This window comes from Micromys minutus (genome assembly GCF_963924665.1).
Source record: "Micromys minutus genome assembly, chromosome: 11".
NCBI classification, from domain to species: domain Eukaryota; kingdom Metazoa; phylum Chordata; class Mammalia; order Rodentia; family Muridae; genus Micromys; species Micromys minutus.
In genome coordinates this window covers 15973750-15993901 of record NC_137980.1, presented here as the reverse complement: position 1 = coordinate 15993901, position 20152 = coordinate 15973750, and the positions used below count along the sequence as shown (strand labels likewise).

Genomic DNA, 20152 nt, shown 5'->3' with positions numbered 1-20152 from the left:
GGAAGATATCTCTATGGAAGGAAGATATCTCTGTGGAAGATATCACTATGGGCAGGGAAATAAATGTCCTGACATATTTTATGAAATGAAGAGTTAAATAAGGATGCTTCCTGGGACAGAGTAAGCTCAGAGAAGGAGACAAATCTAAGATATGATAAATTCTATTCTCCCAGCCTATTGGTTGGCTTTTCCATGTGAAAAGGGAAAAGCAGATCTGTTTCTTTTCTTTTCTTTTTTTTTAAGTTCCAGTATTGTGCCCACACCTTTAATATCAGCACTCAGAAGGTAAACAGACCTTTGAGTTTAAAGCCAGCCTGGTCTACATAGTGATTTCCAGGGTAGCCAAGGCTACATAGTGAGACCTTATCCCAGAAAACAAAAGAACTAGAAAGGTGGCTCAAATGTTAAGAGCACCTGCCACTCTTGTAGAGGACCATCTTGGTTCCCAACACCCACACCACAGCTTACAAACTTCTCTAACCAGTTCCAGGGGATCCCACCCTCTTTTCTGGCCTCCACTGGCACAGCACAAATACTTAGTATGCTGTACACATACATACCTACGTGCAAATACTCATATGCATAAAAAACAAAACAAATGAATTAAAGGTTAATTCCAAAGCCAAACAGAGATGCTTTATACAAACTTTCCAGAATAATACCAGTTCAGGGACTAGGGGCAGTGAGATAGCTCAGCAGGTAAATTTGCCTGATAACCTGAATTTAATCCATGAAACACATATAATGGGAAAGGAGGAGCAAGTGCTGAATTGTCTTCTGACTCCCACATGTACACATGCTTCAGTATGAGAAGTGATTTCTTTTTCATTATTTTATTGTATTTTCCTGATTTCTCTCTCTGATGCCAGGAGGTCAGAGAACAGCCCTGTGGAGTTGGTTCTCTTTTTCCTCCTTTATGTGGGTTCTGGGGATTGGACGCAGGTTGGCCGGGCTTATGTGGCAAGTACCTTCGGCTGCTGAGCTGTCTCTCAATGGCTCCCACAGGCTCTACTCCTTTATCAGGTAAACTGTGTTATCCACAGCATCTAGAACACTGCTTGCCTCTCAGTAGGGTTCAGGAAATACTCGTTAAACTAGGTGACAGCCTATGCAAGCCAGTGACCCCAGCACCTCTGAGGTGGAGCCAGTGACCCCAGCACCCCTGAGGTGAAAGCAGTGACCCCAGAGCCCCTGGGGAGGAAGTAGAGGGCCAGGAGCCCAAACCACTGCCTCCCCAGAAGAAAGAAAGAATTGTTAACTGGTGATGAATCATCGGCCTTGGAAACTCAGATTGGAAAGGTGAATTGCTATGACCTAGGTCACAAACAGCTGAGACCCAAAACCAGTTTTGAGTCAATTTTTTTTTTTTTAGCCTGCCCAATTTAGGAGGCAGATCTTAGAAAAAGAAATCTACTTTCCACTTCCCAATTCACTTCCTCCTTTACTAAATTACATCCCTACATGACCAGACCTGTCCCGATTTGTTCTCTTCAGTGGCTGTGAGAAAGGGTGAGGGTCTTTCCTTGTCCTGTACGTCTAGTTTCAGAACCCCTCATGAGCGACTGAGGCCCTCCACAGACCACGCTATTTGAATATCCTGACATCTGTGCTCTCGATGGGTCGTATTCAACATACCATGGCTGTCAGAATTGCCTGGATAGGGGAAGCTAGAAATAGGAGTCTTGCAGCTTTAAAAATAATGCTCGAGAAGAAAATAGTTAATTCCGAGGGATTTCCATTAGGCCTTTCCTCCTCTGTCATCACTGTTCAATAAAAAGTGACAATGTTTCTGTGTCACGGTGAAGAAACCCTAGGCTGTCTCCTTGACAAATACGAAGCTTATTAGAAACTCTGCACATGCACCAGTGAGGAGGACAGGCTGGGGACAAATGGGGAGCACACCCTGTGCACTGGCTGGTTGTGTGTCAACGTGACACAGCTGCAGTTATCACAGAGAGAGGAGCCTCAGTTGAGGAAATGCCTCCATGAGACCCAGCTGTAAGGCATTTTCTCAACTAGTGATCAAGAGGGGAGGGCCCAGCCCATTGTGGGTGGAGCCATCCCTGGCCCAGCCCATTGTGGGTGGAGCCATCCCTGGGCTGGTAGAGCTGGGTTTTATAAGAAAGCAGGCTGAGCAAGCCATGGGAAGCAAGCCAGTAAGTGACATCCCTCCATGGCCTCTGCATCAGCTCCTGCTTCCTGACCTGCTTGAGTTCCAGTCCTGACTTCTTTAGGTGATGAACAGCGATATGGAAGTGTAAGCTGAATAAAAGCTTTTCCTCCCCAACTTCCTTCTTGGTCATGATGTTTGTGCAGGAATAGAAGCCCTGACTAAGTCACCCTGTTTCCCCAGTGTCAGGACAATGTGAGCAGAAGGATGTTTGCAGGACTGAGTGACAGGTATAAAGAACAACATTGAGAATATTTACAAAGTTGATAAGAGAAGACATACTTTTTGTTGTAACCTGCCATTGGAGCTGGCCTTATTTTCCCTTCCCCTGCTTGTTTTGCTAAGAACTCCTTCCTTGTATCTGTTGTGGTTCTTAACCACGCCCCAGCACATTCTGTCCAAGCTACCCTGAAAACATCTTGTTTGCACACCTTTAACTGCACCTGGCCTCCCCAGGCTTTGTTCTTCACCCCATATAAAAGCAGTCCCAAGTAAAGCCTGGGTGGCATTCACCCATTACTGAATGACCCACTTGTGTCTGTGTGTGTTTCTTTTTTAATCCCCCAGGCCTCTGTCCGAGGCTCGGTGACAGTGACGGTGCGGGAGTCGTCACTTTTTCTTTAGAAAGCAAAACTAAACCAAACCAAACCAACAATAGTGAAAAACAAAATCAAGCCCAAACCATGTGATAGTTTTAGTGGCCATTCTGACACACATAGAACCATTTCGAAGGAGGGGTTTCACAAGGGAGTTCTTAGATTAGTTTGGCCTATGGACATGCTGTACGGGAGTGGCTTGGTTATGGTAGTTGATATAGGAAGAGCCAGCTCCTAGTGGGCATCATCATTCTTTGAGTTATTAGCAGCTCCAAGTTCCTGTCTTGACTTGCTGAAGCAATAGACATCTTGAATCGTGAGGCGAATAGACCTCCTTTCTGTTGGGATTGCTTTTTGCTTGGGCATTTTAATCCCAGTACTAGGAAACAAAATCATAACAGCCTTAGTTAGGGTTTTACTGCTGTGAACAGGCACCATGACCAAAGCAACTCTTATAAAAGACAACATTTAATTGAAGCTGGCTTACAGGTTCATAGGTCCAGTCCATTATCATGAAGGTGGGAACATGGCAGCATCCAGGTAGGCATGGCCCAGGAGGAGCTGAGAGTTCTACATCTTCATCTGAAGGCTGCTAGTGGAAGACTGACTTCCAGGCAGCTATCGTTAGGGTCTCAAGCCCTACTGTGACACACAGACTCCAACAAGGCCACACCTCCACATAGTGCCACTCCCTGGGCCAAGCATATTCAAACCATGACACAGCCCAAATTTGTTTTGAACCTGTTTTAGAAATTTATACCCAATAACATATTTTTATAAAGACATTTAAAAAATGCAGATGCAGGCCTCCACCTGAGAACCCTAAAGCAAACTCTTGGGGATAGGAGATGCAGGGAACCTGGGTGTCTGCCCAGGGACTCCATGTAGCTGGAACAGGGACATCTTAGGCTTTTGTGCAGAGTGCATCTTTAGCTATAAAAGGAGAGCACAGTTGGAAATTTCCACCCTACAGTGCATGCTCAGCTGATCCTTATGGCCTTGGAATACAGAAGGAAAGTATAATACTGAGTATTTGAGCCATATGGGGGACACTTGGAAGGAGTGAGGGCTCAAACAATGTGAATCAGCTGGTGTAAGGTCAGGTTCAGGAGAGATGAGACAAATCTAAGAAGAAGCAGGGTACCTTCACAGTTTGCATACGTTCAGCCAGTGTTTGTTTGGATCTAAAGACAGGCAGGGCACGTTTTACACGGTATTTTATTCTTATTTTTAGCCTCGAACACTCAGAGAGGTTAGCTCAGAAGCACAAAGTAACTATCAAAGTTGAGCTGGATTTCAACAGGTGCTGAACCCTGAGTCAGAACCAGGTATGGGTAGCTGCTGAGGATCTGTGAGCATTCCCCCTCCCCCCCCCCCCAGAGTCTTACCACCTTGTGGTGATCACAGTTGGATGCCTACTTCCTAAGTAGTTGGTGCTGTTAGCTGGCTGCCTAGAAGCAGCTGCGTTGTCATCCCAACCTAGATTCTACCAGACTACAATAAGTTGTGCGTGGGTGTGTGCGTGCGCTTTCACATTGGGGAAAGTTATTATTGCCTAGGTGACTTTGCATAGTGAAAGGCCCTCAAAAAGCTACGGATAATTAAGTCTGGATTTTTCCAGTTCTTAGGCCCCTGCCAGTTAAGAATAATTCTGGGTTTTCATGTTCATCCAAGGACTGTTCTGTTAAAAGTGGAAGGAAGGTTAGAGTTGGGAAAGCCATGTCCTCTCAACAAGTTCCGGGTGGCGCAATGACTGATAGGTCATTTACTGTCCAGTTTTCGATAGTCATTCCCGGCACTGGGAAGAAAAAGGGCAACCATCAGGAGGTGTGTATTCTGCATCCAGAATGCCTGAAAATACAAGTCAACAATTTCTCTTCCACTATCCTTAACTTGAGGGCCTCGGTCCATAGACTCTACCTCCTACACCCTCCACCCCCCCCCCCCCGCCCCATCATTTATGAGTGGGAAGAGAGGATGGAAGACAGGGGCTGGGCTCTGCACTGAAGGTTGCCTTTTCTTGGAGCAACTCCGGATCCTGAGCGCGAAGCCGCTTTCCGTGACTTAGCAGTAACCTGGGACCGGAGGGCCGGGCTGGGTTTCCCAGGTGGGGGTGTGTGTGGCAAGCGTGTTTTCAATTGCGTTAGGGTTCCATCGCTCCGGGATCTGCAATCTCCCGAACCTGCGGCGGATGTTTTCCCACCTCAGCTACTCCCTCTCCAAGTGTCGTCTTCCCCCACCCGTCCCACGTGGGACCTGCGCGCACCGCGCTCCTTACACAGGCCACCACCCCTTCCCCAAGCCGCGCTAGGTGGGTCCGCCGTCCCCGGGCTTGTAACCTGCCCTCCGCCTGCGCTCGCCTTTCGGTCGGAGGCAGAGCCCGGAGCGCAGATCCAGGCGGGAAGGGACGGCCGGGTGGCTGGGCGCAGCGGGCCTCCGCCGCACCGGGCATGCTCAGTGGCACGGCCGGCTCGGTGGCCCGCGAGCTGCACCCGGATCTGTGCGGCGGCGGCGGCGGCGACGTGAGCGCGCAGGGGGGCGGCGGCCTCGCCTCGTCTGTGTCTCGGCGCCGGGCTCGGGTGGGTGACGCGCAGTGCCGGGGCAATGTCGGATTTTGACAGCAACCCGTTTGCGGATCCGGATCTCAACAACCCGTTCAAGGTGAGCGCCGGGCCGCGGCCCTGGCCCTCCTTGGGCGTCGCGGTGGCCGCGGAGGCCCTGCCGGGAGGGTCTCGGGTCGCAGCGTCACCGGCCGCGCCACCAGCCTGGAGAGGCTCGCACCCGGCCTCCGACCGGCCGGACCTGGAGCCGGGTCTGGAGTGGAGCCGGGCAGGTGTGGCCGCCACTAGTCCGGCCGGCGCGGCGGGCCGCGGGACTGGCGCCGGGAGGCCCGGGCGCCCGGGGCTGGGGTTGTCATGGGGACCTGGTACCGGCGCTGCGTGCCGGTGACGGCCGAGGTGTGCGGGAGAGCGGCGCGGGCACACGGTCGCTGAGATGGAAGGATAAAGGGGTGTTTTTATTGAAACTCGGTTGCTCCCCGAGCCACCGGTGGCGCTGCCAGAGGCTCCCCTCTCCACCGGGCCCTGCTTAGGGGAAGAGGCATCAAACAAGTTAAAAATAAATAAACCTCTGGGAACAATAGTGCACGCCAGCATCTCCCCACCTAGCTGCAGTTAGCGAGGAGGACCCTGGGCCATTTTCCAAGCTGGGAGTGCGTCACCGGGGCTCCGAGCTGTTTGAGGATTCCGTTCCTCACGTGAATGAGTTGCTTTCCTTCTTGGAGTGGACGTGATCCCTAGCCTCTGAAGGGCTTGGCATAGAAATGCCCAGGCAGGCCATTTAAATGTTGGTCATCTGCTCTAAAATTTAATGCGACCGAGAACTTTGCCTTGAAAAGTACTTTGGGTCTCTTAAAGACTGTGAGGCAAGGAAATTTCTTCCAACTGTTGGCTTGGTTAGTTGTTTCTCCATTTCTCTGACTGTGTGCAGCGCAAACTTTAATTTGTAGTCTCAACGGTGAAATAGGAACTAATTTGTGGCCACCCAAGTGCTGCTTCTGGCCTTGGGTTTACCTCTTTTTAGTCCTTTTGTGGCTTACCTACAATATTGAAGCAAAAAGCACCCCTGTCCTGATGGTTTAACCTCGGGACTTTATAAAGGCTTCTTTTAGTGAAGTTATACCTGACAGCTGGTCTCATTTTGCAAAAATACAGAGAGAGCTCTGCCTTGGTTCAGCTGCCTCTAACTTTCAGCCTCCCTCCCCCGTTCATTTGCTTTTTTTTTGTTTTGTTTTTCATTGCTGTTTTGAGGAAGGGTCTCACTATGAGGTGTACCCGGTTTTGGAACTTTCTGTCCTACCTCAGCCTGCTAAATGCTGTAATCACAGATACACTCAGGTGTATCTTAAAGGATGTTCCACGCTCCCCCCACAAACCCCTGAAGTTTTGTTTCATTTACTATTGGACTCACTTGCATGTAGTGAAAAATTGGATTATTCTTGTATTATGGATATCCAAAACAAACAGTTCATAACTTGCCAAGTGAGTGTCATTTAAAAATATTTAAAGGTGAAACACTAAGAACCCATTAGCTTCTCTTAACTCAGGTAATTTAGTGATGCTGTGTTTAAGCATCGGACCTCAAGATTGTTGGTTTTCTATCTGATCATCCATTTCACAGTTCCTTTCATATTAGTCTTGTTAGGGCAAGATCCCGGCTTCTTATCACAGACTGATATTTTGTGATATGTAATGTTGCTGCGACACCTTCCATTTCTGCTGGGCATACGGTGGCTGTGATGATTGTAAACACAGGTAGTCTTCAAGTATCAATCATGGTAGAAAATGATTGGCATTTTCTGTTTCTGTAAGTAGATGCGTTCAGGACAGCGACTCTTCAAGTCCATAGAATGTTCTAACGGCTGGATAATTTGTGTCTAAGGAGGTTTGGTTGAATACTTTCACCATGGTTCTCCACTTGTAGTGACTGTCACACCACAGACAGTGGCCCTGGTTTTATCTTTGCATTTGTAGCTAGTCACCCTACTGTCCCTCAAAGTAACCTTTATATCGGCAGCATAAATGCTGTTTTTGCTCCATTTTGTGTAGAAGTGACTTTTGAAATAATATTTTTCATGCCCTCATTTACTAAACCCCCCCAGAATTCTTACTGTTACTTTCTGGTAGATTTTCTTTTTTAAATCTTGGTGTTGATATTTTGTGGTCCATGCTTCATAGTTCATTCCTACTCGATGTTGGTTTGTGTGTTTAGTTTTTGAGACTCCGGTAGCAATAGCTGGCCTTGAACTCCTGACCATTGGATGGCAGGCCTTTGTCAGCACACCTCAGGCCTCCTGGATGTTGTTTCCTTCCTGCGCTGTTGTGTTAGGAACACAGCATCTTCATTTTGTAAACCTCTTCATTTGAGTCATGTTCTGAAAACTCATTCAGAATCTAGTCTCCCAGGATGATCTAAGGCTTACTTGATTTTATTGCTTTGCTGGCTTGAGTTCCTATGTCTTCTTTGAGCACCCGTTTTCCCCCAGTGACTGTGGTGGGCGGCCTTGTGAATGGCCTTTATTATGCATAAGGAAATTGAAATAATTAAAAATCTATGGTAATCCAAAACAATTTTAATGTTTGGAAATTTATCAAAACTCCATTGTTTTTTATTGTTAGAGTGCGACTTTAAAGCCAGGGCTGTGCATAGGGATGCAAGCATAATTGCAGCACTTGGGATGTGGAGGCAGGAGGATTACCAAGTTTGAGATCAGCATGATTGGTGTAGTGAGTTGTAGGCCAGCCACAGCTAATATGGGGAGACTCTGTCCCCTGAAAGTAGAACAAACTAATGTAATTTTTGCATACTCAACATGTAGTTTGGGAACAGTTGCTATGTGTGCCTTATTTGGTTCAGTTTCTACCTAACCAGCAGATACTGCAGCAGTATTTCTAATTTTGTGAATATTAATCTAATATGGAGGTCAGGCATGCCTGTAAGGTAAAAGGGGAGTTTAATAACCAGCAGAAGCCAAGAGGCCAGTATAGAGGCTTCTGTAGTTGATCAAAAGCTAATTGAGTAAGGCTGGAAGGAGTGAGACATTAATAAGGGGGCAATGATATCTTTAGGTTTTTGAATGTGTTTCTGTATCTTAATGTAATTGAATTAGATGAATTATAGAAATGACATTTAAGACACCGGGAGAATCAGAATTAAGAGCGTGGAGGGGCATCTTCAGATAAGACAAGGTTAGGTCATGTCTATGGATGGCGAGAGCGAGACCACTTCCGTGTGTGGAGTTTTGGTGTTAGACGGTAAGGTGTCCTCGTTCCTTGTCCATTGCTGGTAGTGCCTTATAAGGTTGTTTGTTTTAAAAGTGTATTACTGTGTGTGTATGGGCGTGACTGCCGGGGTTTCAGTGTGCACGTGGAGGTCAGAGGACCAATTTGTCAGTTTTTCCCCCTTCCATCTTTATGTGGATTCCTGGGGCTCAAACTTGGGTCCCCAGGTTTGTGCAGGAAGCGCCTTTGCAGGTTGAGTTGTTTCGTTACCTCTGTTCCTTCTTCTTAATCAGGAGCTGAGACTTGAGGCCGTGTGGAGCGGGAGCAGAAGGGAGGGTTTTGAAAGGTTTGCAAAGGGTCTTGGTTCTGGTTTTATTACCAACCAGCTGTGGCTCCTGGCAAAGTCACTTAGAATCTTTAAGCCTCAGCACACTATTCCCCAAAGTAGGATAAAGTGTCTTGTGCTGACTAATTTTATGTCAGCATGATACAGGCTAGAGTCATCTGAGAGGAGGGAACCCCCAATTGAGAAAATTCCTCCATAAGATTGGCTACAGGCAAGCCTGTGGAAAAGTGGTTCTCAGCTTGTGGGGGTCACATGTCAGATATACTGCATATTAGATATTAGGATTCATAACAGTAGAAAAATTACAGTTATGAAGTAGTAACAAAATAGTTTTATTTTCGGGGGTCACCATAATGTGAGGAACTGTCTTTTTTTTTTTTTTTTGTTGTTGTTTTTTTAAAGATTTATTTATTTTGTGCATGTGAGTACACCGTCACTGTCTTCAGACACACCAGAAGAGGGCATCGGATCCCATTACAGATGGTTGTGAGCCACCATGTGGTTGCTGGGAATTGAACTCAAGACCTCTGGAAGAACAGTCAGTGCTCCTAACCACTGAGCCATCTTTCCAGCCCCTAAGGAACTGTATTAAGGGGTTGCAACATTAGGAAGGCAGAGAACCATTGCAGTACTGTAGTAGAGCAGTTGCTCAGTGACTGATGTGGGAGGGCCCAACCCCTTGTGGGTGTGGCCGGGGCTGGTGATCCTTGGTGATATTTAAATGACAAAAAAAAAATGCAGGCTGAGCAAGCCATTGTGATTAAGCCAGTAAGCAGCACTCCTCCATGGCCTCTCTATCAGCCCTTCCAGATTCCTGCCCTGTTTGAGTTCTTGCCCTGACTTCTCTCAGTGATCCCTGGAAGTGTAAGTTGAAATCAACCCTTTCTTCTCCAAGTTGCTGTGACATGGTGTTTCAGCACAGCAACAGTAACTAACTCTAACTACTAGGGACATCCACAGGAGCACTCACAGCATCCAGGAACTATATGGAAGCATGTAGAAAGTGCTCAGTGCACGGTGGCTTTAATAAGGTGCTAGTATTTAGTTCATTACTTGTATCAGGTGTGTTGTCCTTGGTTACCGGCTAGGCTTTAGGTCTAGATCATGGTTGTTTAAAATTCAGTGTTTTTTTTTTTTTTTTAAATGTCCATGTGTCTTTCTCTAATCATGTTTATTTTCAACCTTTCATTATTAACATGTATGTTTGCTTGTGTGCATATGGCACTGTGTGTGTGCTTTCTCCCTTGATGTTCCCATGGCTTTACAGGGATCAGACTCAGGCCGTCTGGCATCTATGTAAGTACCTTTGCAGGCTAGCTGTCTCACCATCCTCTACCTTATGTTTGGAGACATACTCTCTCACTGAAGCTCGATGATTGGCTAGACCTGCTGGCCCTGAGATCTTCCTGGGTCTGCCCCTCCAGTGCAGGGGTTGTCTGGCTTTTCGTGGGAGTGGTCCGGCTCTGAATTCAGATCCTCACACTTGCTCAAGTACTTTATCCACTGAGCCATCTCTCTAGTTCCTAGAAATAGCATGTTGTTATGATCTATTTTATTAGTTGTTGATCTCTAATAGTACCTCATTTATAAATTAAACTTCATTGTGGGTATGTATGCATATAAAAATACATAGTTTAGATACAGTGTGATTTATAATGCCTTGCAGAATGTCTCAGTGACTACTGTAATCTTTTTTAGTTTTTGTTTTTTTCTTTGTATTACAGAGGATAGAACCCAGGGCCTTGAACACATTGAGCAAATGCTCTCCTGCAGAGCTAAGTCCTGTCCTCTGACCCTGTAATCTTTAAAGAACAGCCTGTAAAGTAGTATTCTTCCGTCCTACTTTCTACTTAGAGTGACTTTAGTAGCATATTAAGATTCACTCGAGTCCAGCCTGGCGGGTAGCCAGCACCTGTAATACCTTCACTTGGTTGGAGAAGACTGGAGAGTCATAGTTTGAGACAGCCTGGGCTTTTTAAGAAACATCTCTGGGCAAGAATCGTGTCACTAAAATGTTTCCCATAATTCAAGGTTGCTAGTCAGCACTCAGGCAGCTAGGATGAAACACACCACACTGGGTTGTTTATAAACAGCGAGGGTTTATTGCTCTTCTGTCCAGAAGCTGGAGAGTCCAAGATCTAGGCTCTAATAGATTCAGTGTTGCCTCCAAACCAATAATTCTTTAGGTGAAGCATTCAGACAGGCCTCATGTGAGACAGCACTTCCTGGGCCTCTCTTTAAGGGCATTAATTCAATCTGTGAAGTCACAGCCCCTGTGACTAACTACCTCTGAAGGGCTCTCCGTTGTGGAGTATCACCTTAGCTTTAGGATTTAACATTTAGTGTGTGTGTGTGTGTGTGTGTGTGTGTGTGTGTGTGTGTGTTGGGTGTTGGGAGGGTTGCACACATTCAGATCCCAGGATCCCTTGCTTTCATTCTGTAACATGGACGGTGTCATCTGTCTTGTCTCGTGTTTATAGTGACATTTACAGTGATCTCTCTCCTCCACCCATTTAAAATTTGGAGTCTGGAGATTGGATAGCATTGCGAAAAGACTTCAGTGTTTTTTTCTGCAGTAGCTACATTTCACAGAGCTTATCTTTCAGTATTACTTGGACACGGTGGTTCATCCACGTCAACTGTCTGAATCCGACTTCTATTGTCCCCGGGTTAGCGCTTTTAAAAAGCTCATAGTGAGCTATTGATTATATATGAGTTAGGTGCTGCCCATTGAAATGCAGCAGTATCTACCACTGTCTCAGTTTCCACTTAGTATAGACAATGTCCTACCGTAGTGGCGTTCACAGCAGTCAGCTGCTTGTTGATGACCTTCGTGTTTGAGCTAGAGTTGCTGGCTGTTTTGTTGTTGTTATTGTTTTTAATCTTAGTTATTTGACAGCTTGAACTCGTGGTTTAAGGTGCCTTCAGTTCACTGCCTGCTTCTCACTTGGAGCTGCTGGGGCCGGCAGCAGTTGTGCGTGGTGTCTTTGCTCGGCACAGCCTGAACTTTGCAAACACAAAGGCACAGTGTGGCAGTTGACACAGGCCGAGGCTTTAAGGGGTTATGGGGTCATGAGCTACTCCTGCTATTGGTCAAAATAAAACCCAAGTAACCTTAGATTTTTAGAAAGGAGGTGACAGGGGAATCAGACTCCATTTCTAGACAAGAACGGCTGCCGATCCCGACGGAGACTTGTGTCCTGAGAATCTGTACCTGACATAAAATGGTGAGGCAGAGTCTACCGAGCTCCGGGACAGCAGATTCTGAATCTGTCAGGTCCGTGGTAGCTCCCTGTGCTGAGGAGAAATCCTGGGTTTCTTGCTTCAGATCTAGCTCTACCCTCTCCTGGTTTTCGGTATTTTCTTTCTCAAGAAGTCTCTTTCCACTACTGAGCACTGGGAGGCAGAAGCCAGCTCCCACTTTGAAATAACTCCACCTTTCAGTCTCGCGGGTCCAGGTCTCGGAACAGTTTTCATTAATCTTACGGGTATTCACGCCATGCTTCAAACCCATCTCTACAATCGGCTTTTGAGACAAGCCTGCTGTACTTGGGTGCCCAGTAGTTTCAGGTGCTCAGGATCAGCTGTATTTAGAGCTGCTTCCGTCCTGTTGGGTGTTTTCTGTGTCGTGTGGACACACTCAGTGCAGTACAGTGAGGAGCTGCTGTGTCCTTTGGCGGCAGCTCTCAGGCACGGTTTTATTTAGTGATTGCCATAGTTGGCTTCCGTTGTCAATTTGACATGCCTTCAAAGAGAACTCAGTTGAGGAATTGCCTTTGTCTTTGAGGCATTTCCTAATTGCTAATTGATGCAGGAGGGTCCAGCCCCTGTTGACATCCTCTCTCCCCATCTTAAGCAGGTGGTCCAGGGTTTTGTAAGGAAGATAGGTGCAGAGTCCAGAGGAAGCAAGTCAGTTAGCAGTGTTTTCCTGTGATCTCTGCTTCAGTTCCTGCCTTTAGGTTCCTGCTTGAGTTCCTACTTGGTTTCCCTTGATGCTGGGTTGTAACCTGTAAGCCCATCAGTGCTTTTCTCTCCCAGTGGTTTTGGCCCGGATGCTCTATCACAGCATCAGGAAAGCAAGCAACAGGCTTATAGCTTTAACAGCAGTCATACTTGAGGTAATGATTGTGTGGAGCCTGGATTGTTCCTCAGCTTGCACTATTAAAAATGTTTATGTGTGGTTAATCTTTTGTAGTACTGAATGTACATCTGATAAACTTGGTGGTTCTTTGCTGTGTTTGTTTGTGGGCCGGTGCAGATGATGAGGTGTTTGTGGGAATACGGGCGGACAGGATATCTGACGCTGTTGTGGATGTCAGAAACAACCTTTGGTGCAAGTTCTTGTCTTCTACCTAGTTGGAGGCACAGTTGCTTGTTGTTTGCTGCGGTGGACCTCAGTGTCCGGGGATTCTCCTGCGTTCACCTCCCCTCTTGTTGCAGAGGCCCTGGGATTCATACATGGGTACTGCACCTGGCTTTACAAGAATTCTGGGTATTTGAAGTCCAGTCCTCCCTCTGTGTGGCAGGTGCTATACCACTGAGACAGTGTCCTAGTCCCTTACTATTTTTTATCCCAATGAAGCACTTTAGTACAGTTGCTGAAGATATATGTATTGGATTAATGATGAGTGACAGGTTCCAAAAGCCTGACAATTCTACAATCTTGTGCTCTATTTGACCATCGAGTTACTGTTGTCGTTAGCTAAGTGCAGAGTTAGAGTGCTTTGCTCATGGTAGAGCGTGCCCAGCAAGGGCAGCCAGTGTGGCCCTGGAGTGAGGTGGAGGCAGCCGTATAAGCACTCACTGTGCACTTAGTGGATGGACGGTGAGCAGGAAGTAGAGCTGCCATCAGGCACTCGACGTCTCCTTGCTTGGTTAAGTGAATAAACCAATTACTTACTGCTTAGATAAAGTATCCAAAGCTTACTGACTTTGTGCATAAAGGTGGACTTTGTCCCAACATGGGGATTATTTAATCAATTAGAATAGCCTGGCAGTGCTTCCATAAATATAATTCCCCCAACACTTGATGGAATTATTCAAGCAGAAGCTGAATGCTCTGTAGCAATGCCATGGTAGAGATTTTTGTGGGAAGCCTCTCTGTCTTGAGACTGCTTTGCTCCATTTCCATCACCATAGCGTTTTGTGAACGCACACATTCTCCACCTAGTAGACACTGGAGTTGACTGTGATCATGTGAGCAAGAGAGGAGGCCTCATGTTCTTGGACTGCTGTGCTCTGAGGTCAGCTTCTCATGAAGAAGCAGCCCCTGTGGTTGTTCACAATACAGTTGTTTAACCATGTCCTCTGCTGAGTGTTCCTAGCCCCACATAATTGAGTTTATCAGGGTGCCTGGCCAAGAGGAGCACTGGAGTAGGAGTGGTCTGCCCTCTCTGGGGCTTCTGCTGTGCAGTTTAGATGCTTCTGAGCTATAGGGACAGTGAAGGAGCCACGGTCTGTGGCAGCTGGTGTGCTCCCTGTATGCGTTTTAAACAGCACACCCCAGCATCCATTTGTTTTCAGTCAAAGTTGATAAACAGAAAATGCACTGTCATGTTTTCAAAGCTATGATGAATAAAACCTGTATTTATACGTAATTTTAATATTATGCCAGAATGGCACAAATCCAAAGTGTATGTTTTTACATGACCAGGAGAGCGCTATGACAGGCCTGTATAAAACAGGAAGGGGGTGGGTCCGACCCTGTAACCAGGGCACTCGCTATTTTGTCTGCTGTCATTTGTCCCTATGGCTCTCTCTACTGTTTGGTTGCTTCTGACTTTACGTCTGTCCTGGGGTCCCAGCCCGTCCCCCTTTCCTGTGTAAGAGCTCCCGTGAGAACCCTGTAGACTCCACCCAGGAAACAAACCAGTAACCACCTTCTTGGCCTTCAGTGGTGGATCTGTTTAAGAATGAAGATTTTTTTTGTTTGTTTTTTGAGCCACTGGAGCTCAGAAGAAGAGTTCTGCTAGGCTTGCCCAAGGGCTGGGCTCACTCTGTAGTTGGCCCTTGACTTGCTCCCCAAGTACTGTCAGTGCGTAGGTGCTGGGCACATGGACTGTTTCCTTCCTGTGTTTAGAATCACGCTGCTGTACTTGCAGATTCTCCTTTGAATGCTGGTCAGTCACCTGGGTGGTACTCGAGTCGTCTGGCAGCTTTCATCTGAAGACCTTTGAGACCCTTTCCTTCCATGGCTTCTGGAGGATACAGAGTTGTGTGTCTTGGCAGAGCTGCTTGCTGCCTGGTTTTGACTCTGATCTTTGCTATTAATCCTTCCGCTTCAGCCTCTGGGTGCTGGGGATTCCAGCTGTGCCGCACGGTCAGCTAGACTCTTGTGGTGTTGAATTGTACTCCCCGTGTTGAGGATGGTTCTGCATAAGTATTGGTATTTCGTATCTTCGGAGAAGTATCTGCTCACACCCTTTGCCTGTTTTGAGATTGGTCTATTTAGCTGTTTTAAAAATTGACCTAACTCTAAGAGAGTTCTTTATCAGTTATTTGTCTTGGAAACATTTCTCCCACTTTTATTTTTCTTGAATTTCAATCATACAAGTTGCAGTAGGGTTGTTCTGTTGGATCACTTGCTTTAGTTTGTGTGAGACTCTGGGTTTGGTCGCAGTAACACACTTACACATACACATGGGCACGTGCATATGCACAGCAGCCTTAACTTTGATCTTAGTGTGTAGCTCGGACCGAATGTTCTTGCCTCCTCCCAGGTGCAGTGATGCTGTGATGACAGGCTTGCCACCTGTCTTTAGTCAGGGTTTCTATTCCTGCAGAAAACATCACGACCAAGAAGCAGGTTGGGGAGGAAAGGGTTCATTCAGCTTACACTTCCACATTGCTGTTCATCACCAAAGGAAGTCAGGACTGGAACCCAAGCAGGTCAGGAAGCAGAAGCTGATGCAGAGGCCATGGAGGGATGTCACTTACTGGCTTGCTTCCCCTGGTTTGCTCAGCCTGCTTTCTTATAGAACCCAGGTCTACCAGCCCAGGAATGGCCCTGCCCACAATGGGCTGGGCCCTCCACCCTTGATCACTAGTTGAGAAAAATGTGTTACAGCTGGATTTCATGGAGGCATTTCCTCAACTGAGGCTCCTTTCTCTGTGATAACTCCAGCTTGTGTCAAGTTGACACGGAACCAGCCAGTACACCATGCACAGGACAGACCCTCTCTAGTTGTTTGTGTTTTGTGTTGTATTTAACATTCTTTGCCGAGTCTGCAATGAGGAGGCTTTATTGTGTCTCCTTTAAGCATTTTGCAGTTTTATCTAGCTCTTGCATTAGTTTCATGATTGGATCTTAGTTAATTTTTATTTGCAGTGTGAGGTAAGGGCCAAACTCATTCTTTGGAGTGTGCACATGAGTTGTTCCAGTACCATTAGTTGAGAACACTGTTCTTTCCCCCCGGATATTTGGCACCTGGCTGAACGCCACAGAATCCTTTTTTAAATGTTTGTTCTTACAAAGAAGAATGCATTATTTTATTTACAAAACTCATGTCTTGGTGCTGGTGAGACGGCTCAGTGGTTAAGAGCACTGACTCTTCCAGAGGTTCTGAGTTCAATTCCCAGCAACCACATGGTGGCTCACAACCATCTGTAATGAGATCTGATGCCCTCTTCTGGTGTGAAGACAGTGACAATATATTCACATATATACAAAATAAATAAATCTTAAAAAAAACAAAACAGTAAACAGGTTTCATGCAAAGATGGCTGAGTCGCTGGGATCTCAGTCTGTTGGTCAGTCAGTTGGTGACTTTGACAGAGTCAGGGCTGCACTTGTCTCTAATGTGATGCACATGTGAACACTTAAACCCAACATGCTGGACTCTACCTGACTCCATTGTGGTTACAAATATCATATTATGTTACCCACTTGATAACCTTTTCCCTAAAGGTTCCCTTAAGAGGAAATCTTCCATTTCTTCTGCAGAATATAGGAGAATTAAGGAATACATTTGTACACAGAGGCTAAAACACTTGATCTGCTTGAACTCATAGAGAAGTGCAGTGTATGAAGTGTTAGTGTTTGGAGCTTCAGTCCGGTCCAGCACTGAGTGTGCTGCTTCTGCTACAAAGGAGAAATGTGTGTGATGATTACGAACTGATAATTTTAACCTTAACAAAATATTTTGTTTTAAAGGTTTTTGTTAGCATATATTAATTATACCTAGTAATGGGTTTTACTAGGACATTTTCATAAATTTTAATATATTTTGATTATATTGACATATCCTTATAGTTGTTCCTTGTCTCCCCCAACTCCTGTTGTTTCTTTTCTCTTCTCGAGGAGTTCCTCTTCCATTGTCATGTCTGTTCCCCTTCTCCCTCCTTCCCTTTTCCCTCCTCCTTTCTCTCTTGTGACCCACTGAGTTTAATAAGTATTGCTTGTAAGAGTATGGGTGAAGACTTATTTACAGAAACATGGGCATCTTACCAGTGGCTAAACCACTAAGGAAAATGTCTCCCCCACCCCAGAAACCACTAATTAATTGCATTTCTATCCTCAGAGCGGTGTGCTCATGATCCCCTACTCTTTCTGCTGCAGAATGCTGAGTGGCCCCAGTTGCTCAGGCTTGAGAGCTGAGCAGTATGGTGACCGTGCCATTCTGGGAAGAAAGCCTTCTACCACACTGCACTCCTTCCTCTGGCCCTTATGTGTTTCCATCATCTCTTCCTTGATGTTTCCAGGCCCTGGAGGGAGTTGTAGGTGTCCCATTTAGGATTTAGTTTTCAACAGTTTCTGTCAGTACTTTGAGCTAGGAGTCTCTGTAGTAACCAATTGCAAAGATAAACCTCTCTGGTAAAAACGGAAATCAGCACTGATCTATGGGTTTCAACAGAATTATTTAGAAGGCAATTTGATAGACACCTCAGTATTTAGTTAGCAAATGGCAGATTTCCTGTTAGGGCCTAGGGCATCTTCTAACCATGGGCCTTCTGACTGTTTTCACTGCCAGGTACTTCTCCCTCCTGAGGAGCTGGCCTGAGATCCAATCAGAAAGTGAGTGGTTGTCACAGGCTTCCCACTGGAGTCTAGCTAGTCAGTAGTGTAGCACTCGGTAGTGTGTAAGACTGTCGGTGACGGTTGTGCCCTAGCGGCCTGCCTAGCATCTTTTGGCACAGGTTCTGGCACAGCTCTGTGTGTTCTGTGACACAGCATGTGGTCTCCTCAGCACTAGGGTTTTACTGTCTAGTGAAGAATAAGGGCAGTGGCAGCAGCCTGCCATGCTTTGGGGACCTCAGGGACCTCCCCGACCTAACTGGTAGGGAGGTGGCTCACCCCTTGTAGTCAGATATTTGAATGTAAGTGACTTTATGTTTAAGATTTACTTCTTGTGTGTGCTGCTGGGAATCACAGGCAGGACTATATGCAGGCTAGGCTCGCACTCTACTACGGTGCTGCAGGTCCAGCTATATGGTCATCAGATTTGTGCATGTCAAACACATTGAACATAGCACACAGCATGGAAACGCTTATTAATAAACACTGGCAGTTCCTGCATGTGCCCAGAGAAGCGAGCAGCATTTTACCTGTAGGCATCCTCTGATGGCAGTGAGAATCCTCATGGAGAGCTGGTACACATGCAGAGTGGTGACAAGTAAAAGTGACAGGGGACAGTGCCAGTGGGTGGTACGGGGACAGTATTCCAGGTGCCGTTGTAGCCTTGTCTGACAGTGCTTTCCTTGCTTACTTTAAGTTGATTTGACCCCATGGCTGAATATAATCCTAACTTTGATGTCTTAAATAAATTTTAGTGAATTGCTTACAAGTAAGTAGCAATTATAAAATGCAAATCAATACCCTAAGCTTTAATACAAGTGTAATGGATGACTTTTCTCTTAAACTTTTTTTTTAGGGGAAAATTTAGATTTGTGTCTTAGGGGAGTTTAACATTTAGAATTGATTTTATAAGGCAATGATCTTTGAATTCTGTACATCATAGGCAAACATATGGGCTTTGGCCCTGATGTTAGGAGATTTGAGGGAAGAAAGAGATGAAACTTTGAAGACATTTGTTTTCTGGAAGAAGAAAGTCAGAAAGAATGGAGCTGCTTAGGTGCCTTAGACACATGACTTGATTTTCTACCTTCAGAGTATGTGTGCTGTTTTTCTTAGACTTGTCACAGTTCCCTTTGGCTCACACAAGGATGGGCGCGCCAAGGACACAGACAAAAGCAAGACTGAAAGCTTACCTTTGGTTGCAACCTGAGATCATTTCTTACTTCATCCTCAAAGTGTCTACTTTCTAAGGCACTCTGTAATTTTTATTAACTTTTAAACATTTTGGTAGTAACAGAAATAGTAACAGAAAGAAAACATATAAGTTATCGGTTGCCTTCTAAAGCTCTAGGGATTTTAGAAGCTATCATGTGTCATACATGAACTGAGAAGAAGAAAAGCTCCTTTTACCTTTGTGACCAGTCACCTTGTGATGTGGCGTTCACTCACAGGAGTCATGATCTTGGCTGTTTAATGTTACAGGTTTTTGAAAGAACATCTCGTGTTCTTTTCATTACGTTTGCATGAATATATATTTTTGAAAGTTGTGATTACTTTTGAAGTCCTGGAAGACCAGCAGGAGATAAATTTCTGGTTTCTCAATTACCACCGCCTCCCACCCCTGTGGATACACTATTGATTGGTCAGGGTAGGTGGTGCTAGGTTCTCAGTACTGGACTTGGAACTTAACCATCAGTTAACTTATATCAAAATGTTACAGGAATGCTACACTTACACCCAGGAGGAAAACTTACACTTAAAAGTTGATTGGCTAGAACATGGGAAGCTATTAAACTTGTAAACCCTTCACAATATGCCAGGAGACTGCATGGTACACAGTCCTATTGATGTAAAGAGTCAAAGTATTCCAGTGGTTCCCTTGTGAGGGGAGGAAGTAAACATAGTATTTTACTATTTCATAGATGAACAGTGACAAACACCATTAGTATGACATGGAACCATTATGCATGAAAAAATGAATTTCTATGTGGAAAAGAAAACATTTAACAGTTGAGTACCACGAGGGATATTTATGTGGGAAGTCTCTGTTCTCCCAACACTACATTTCAATTCAGTGACTCTCCAGTAGTGAAAAGTGTCACTTGAACAAAAATGTGACCCAGTATTTTCCTGTTCCTTTTTATCATTCGCAGGCTTCAGCAGAGTAATCTGTGGGCACCTAACTCTGTTCACTATCCAGTTTCTCAAAATTTAGAAGAAACGCTGGCCTGTTTTATGTAGCAGAAT

General features: G+C 45.7%; 1 protein-coding gene across 1 annotated transcript in view; it reads left to right on the top strand.

Annotated features, from left to right (window-relative positions):
• Nucleotides 1-5347: 5347 nt before the first annotated feature.
• Nucleotides 5348-20152, top strand: part of SCAMP1 (secretory carrier membrane protein 1) — a 70679-nt gene continuing 55874 nt past the window's right edge. Inside the window, exon 1 of the mRNA XM_080924779.1 lies at nt 5348-5427. Coding sequence (XP_080780905.1) covers nt 5371-5427 — 57 coding nt within the window. The 5' untranslated portion in view covers nt 5348-5370. The remainder of the gene's footprint in view (nt 5428-20152) is intronic.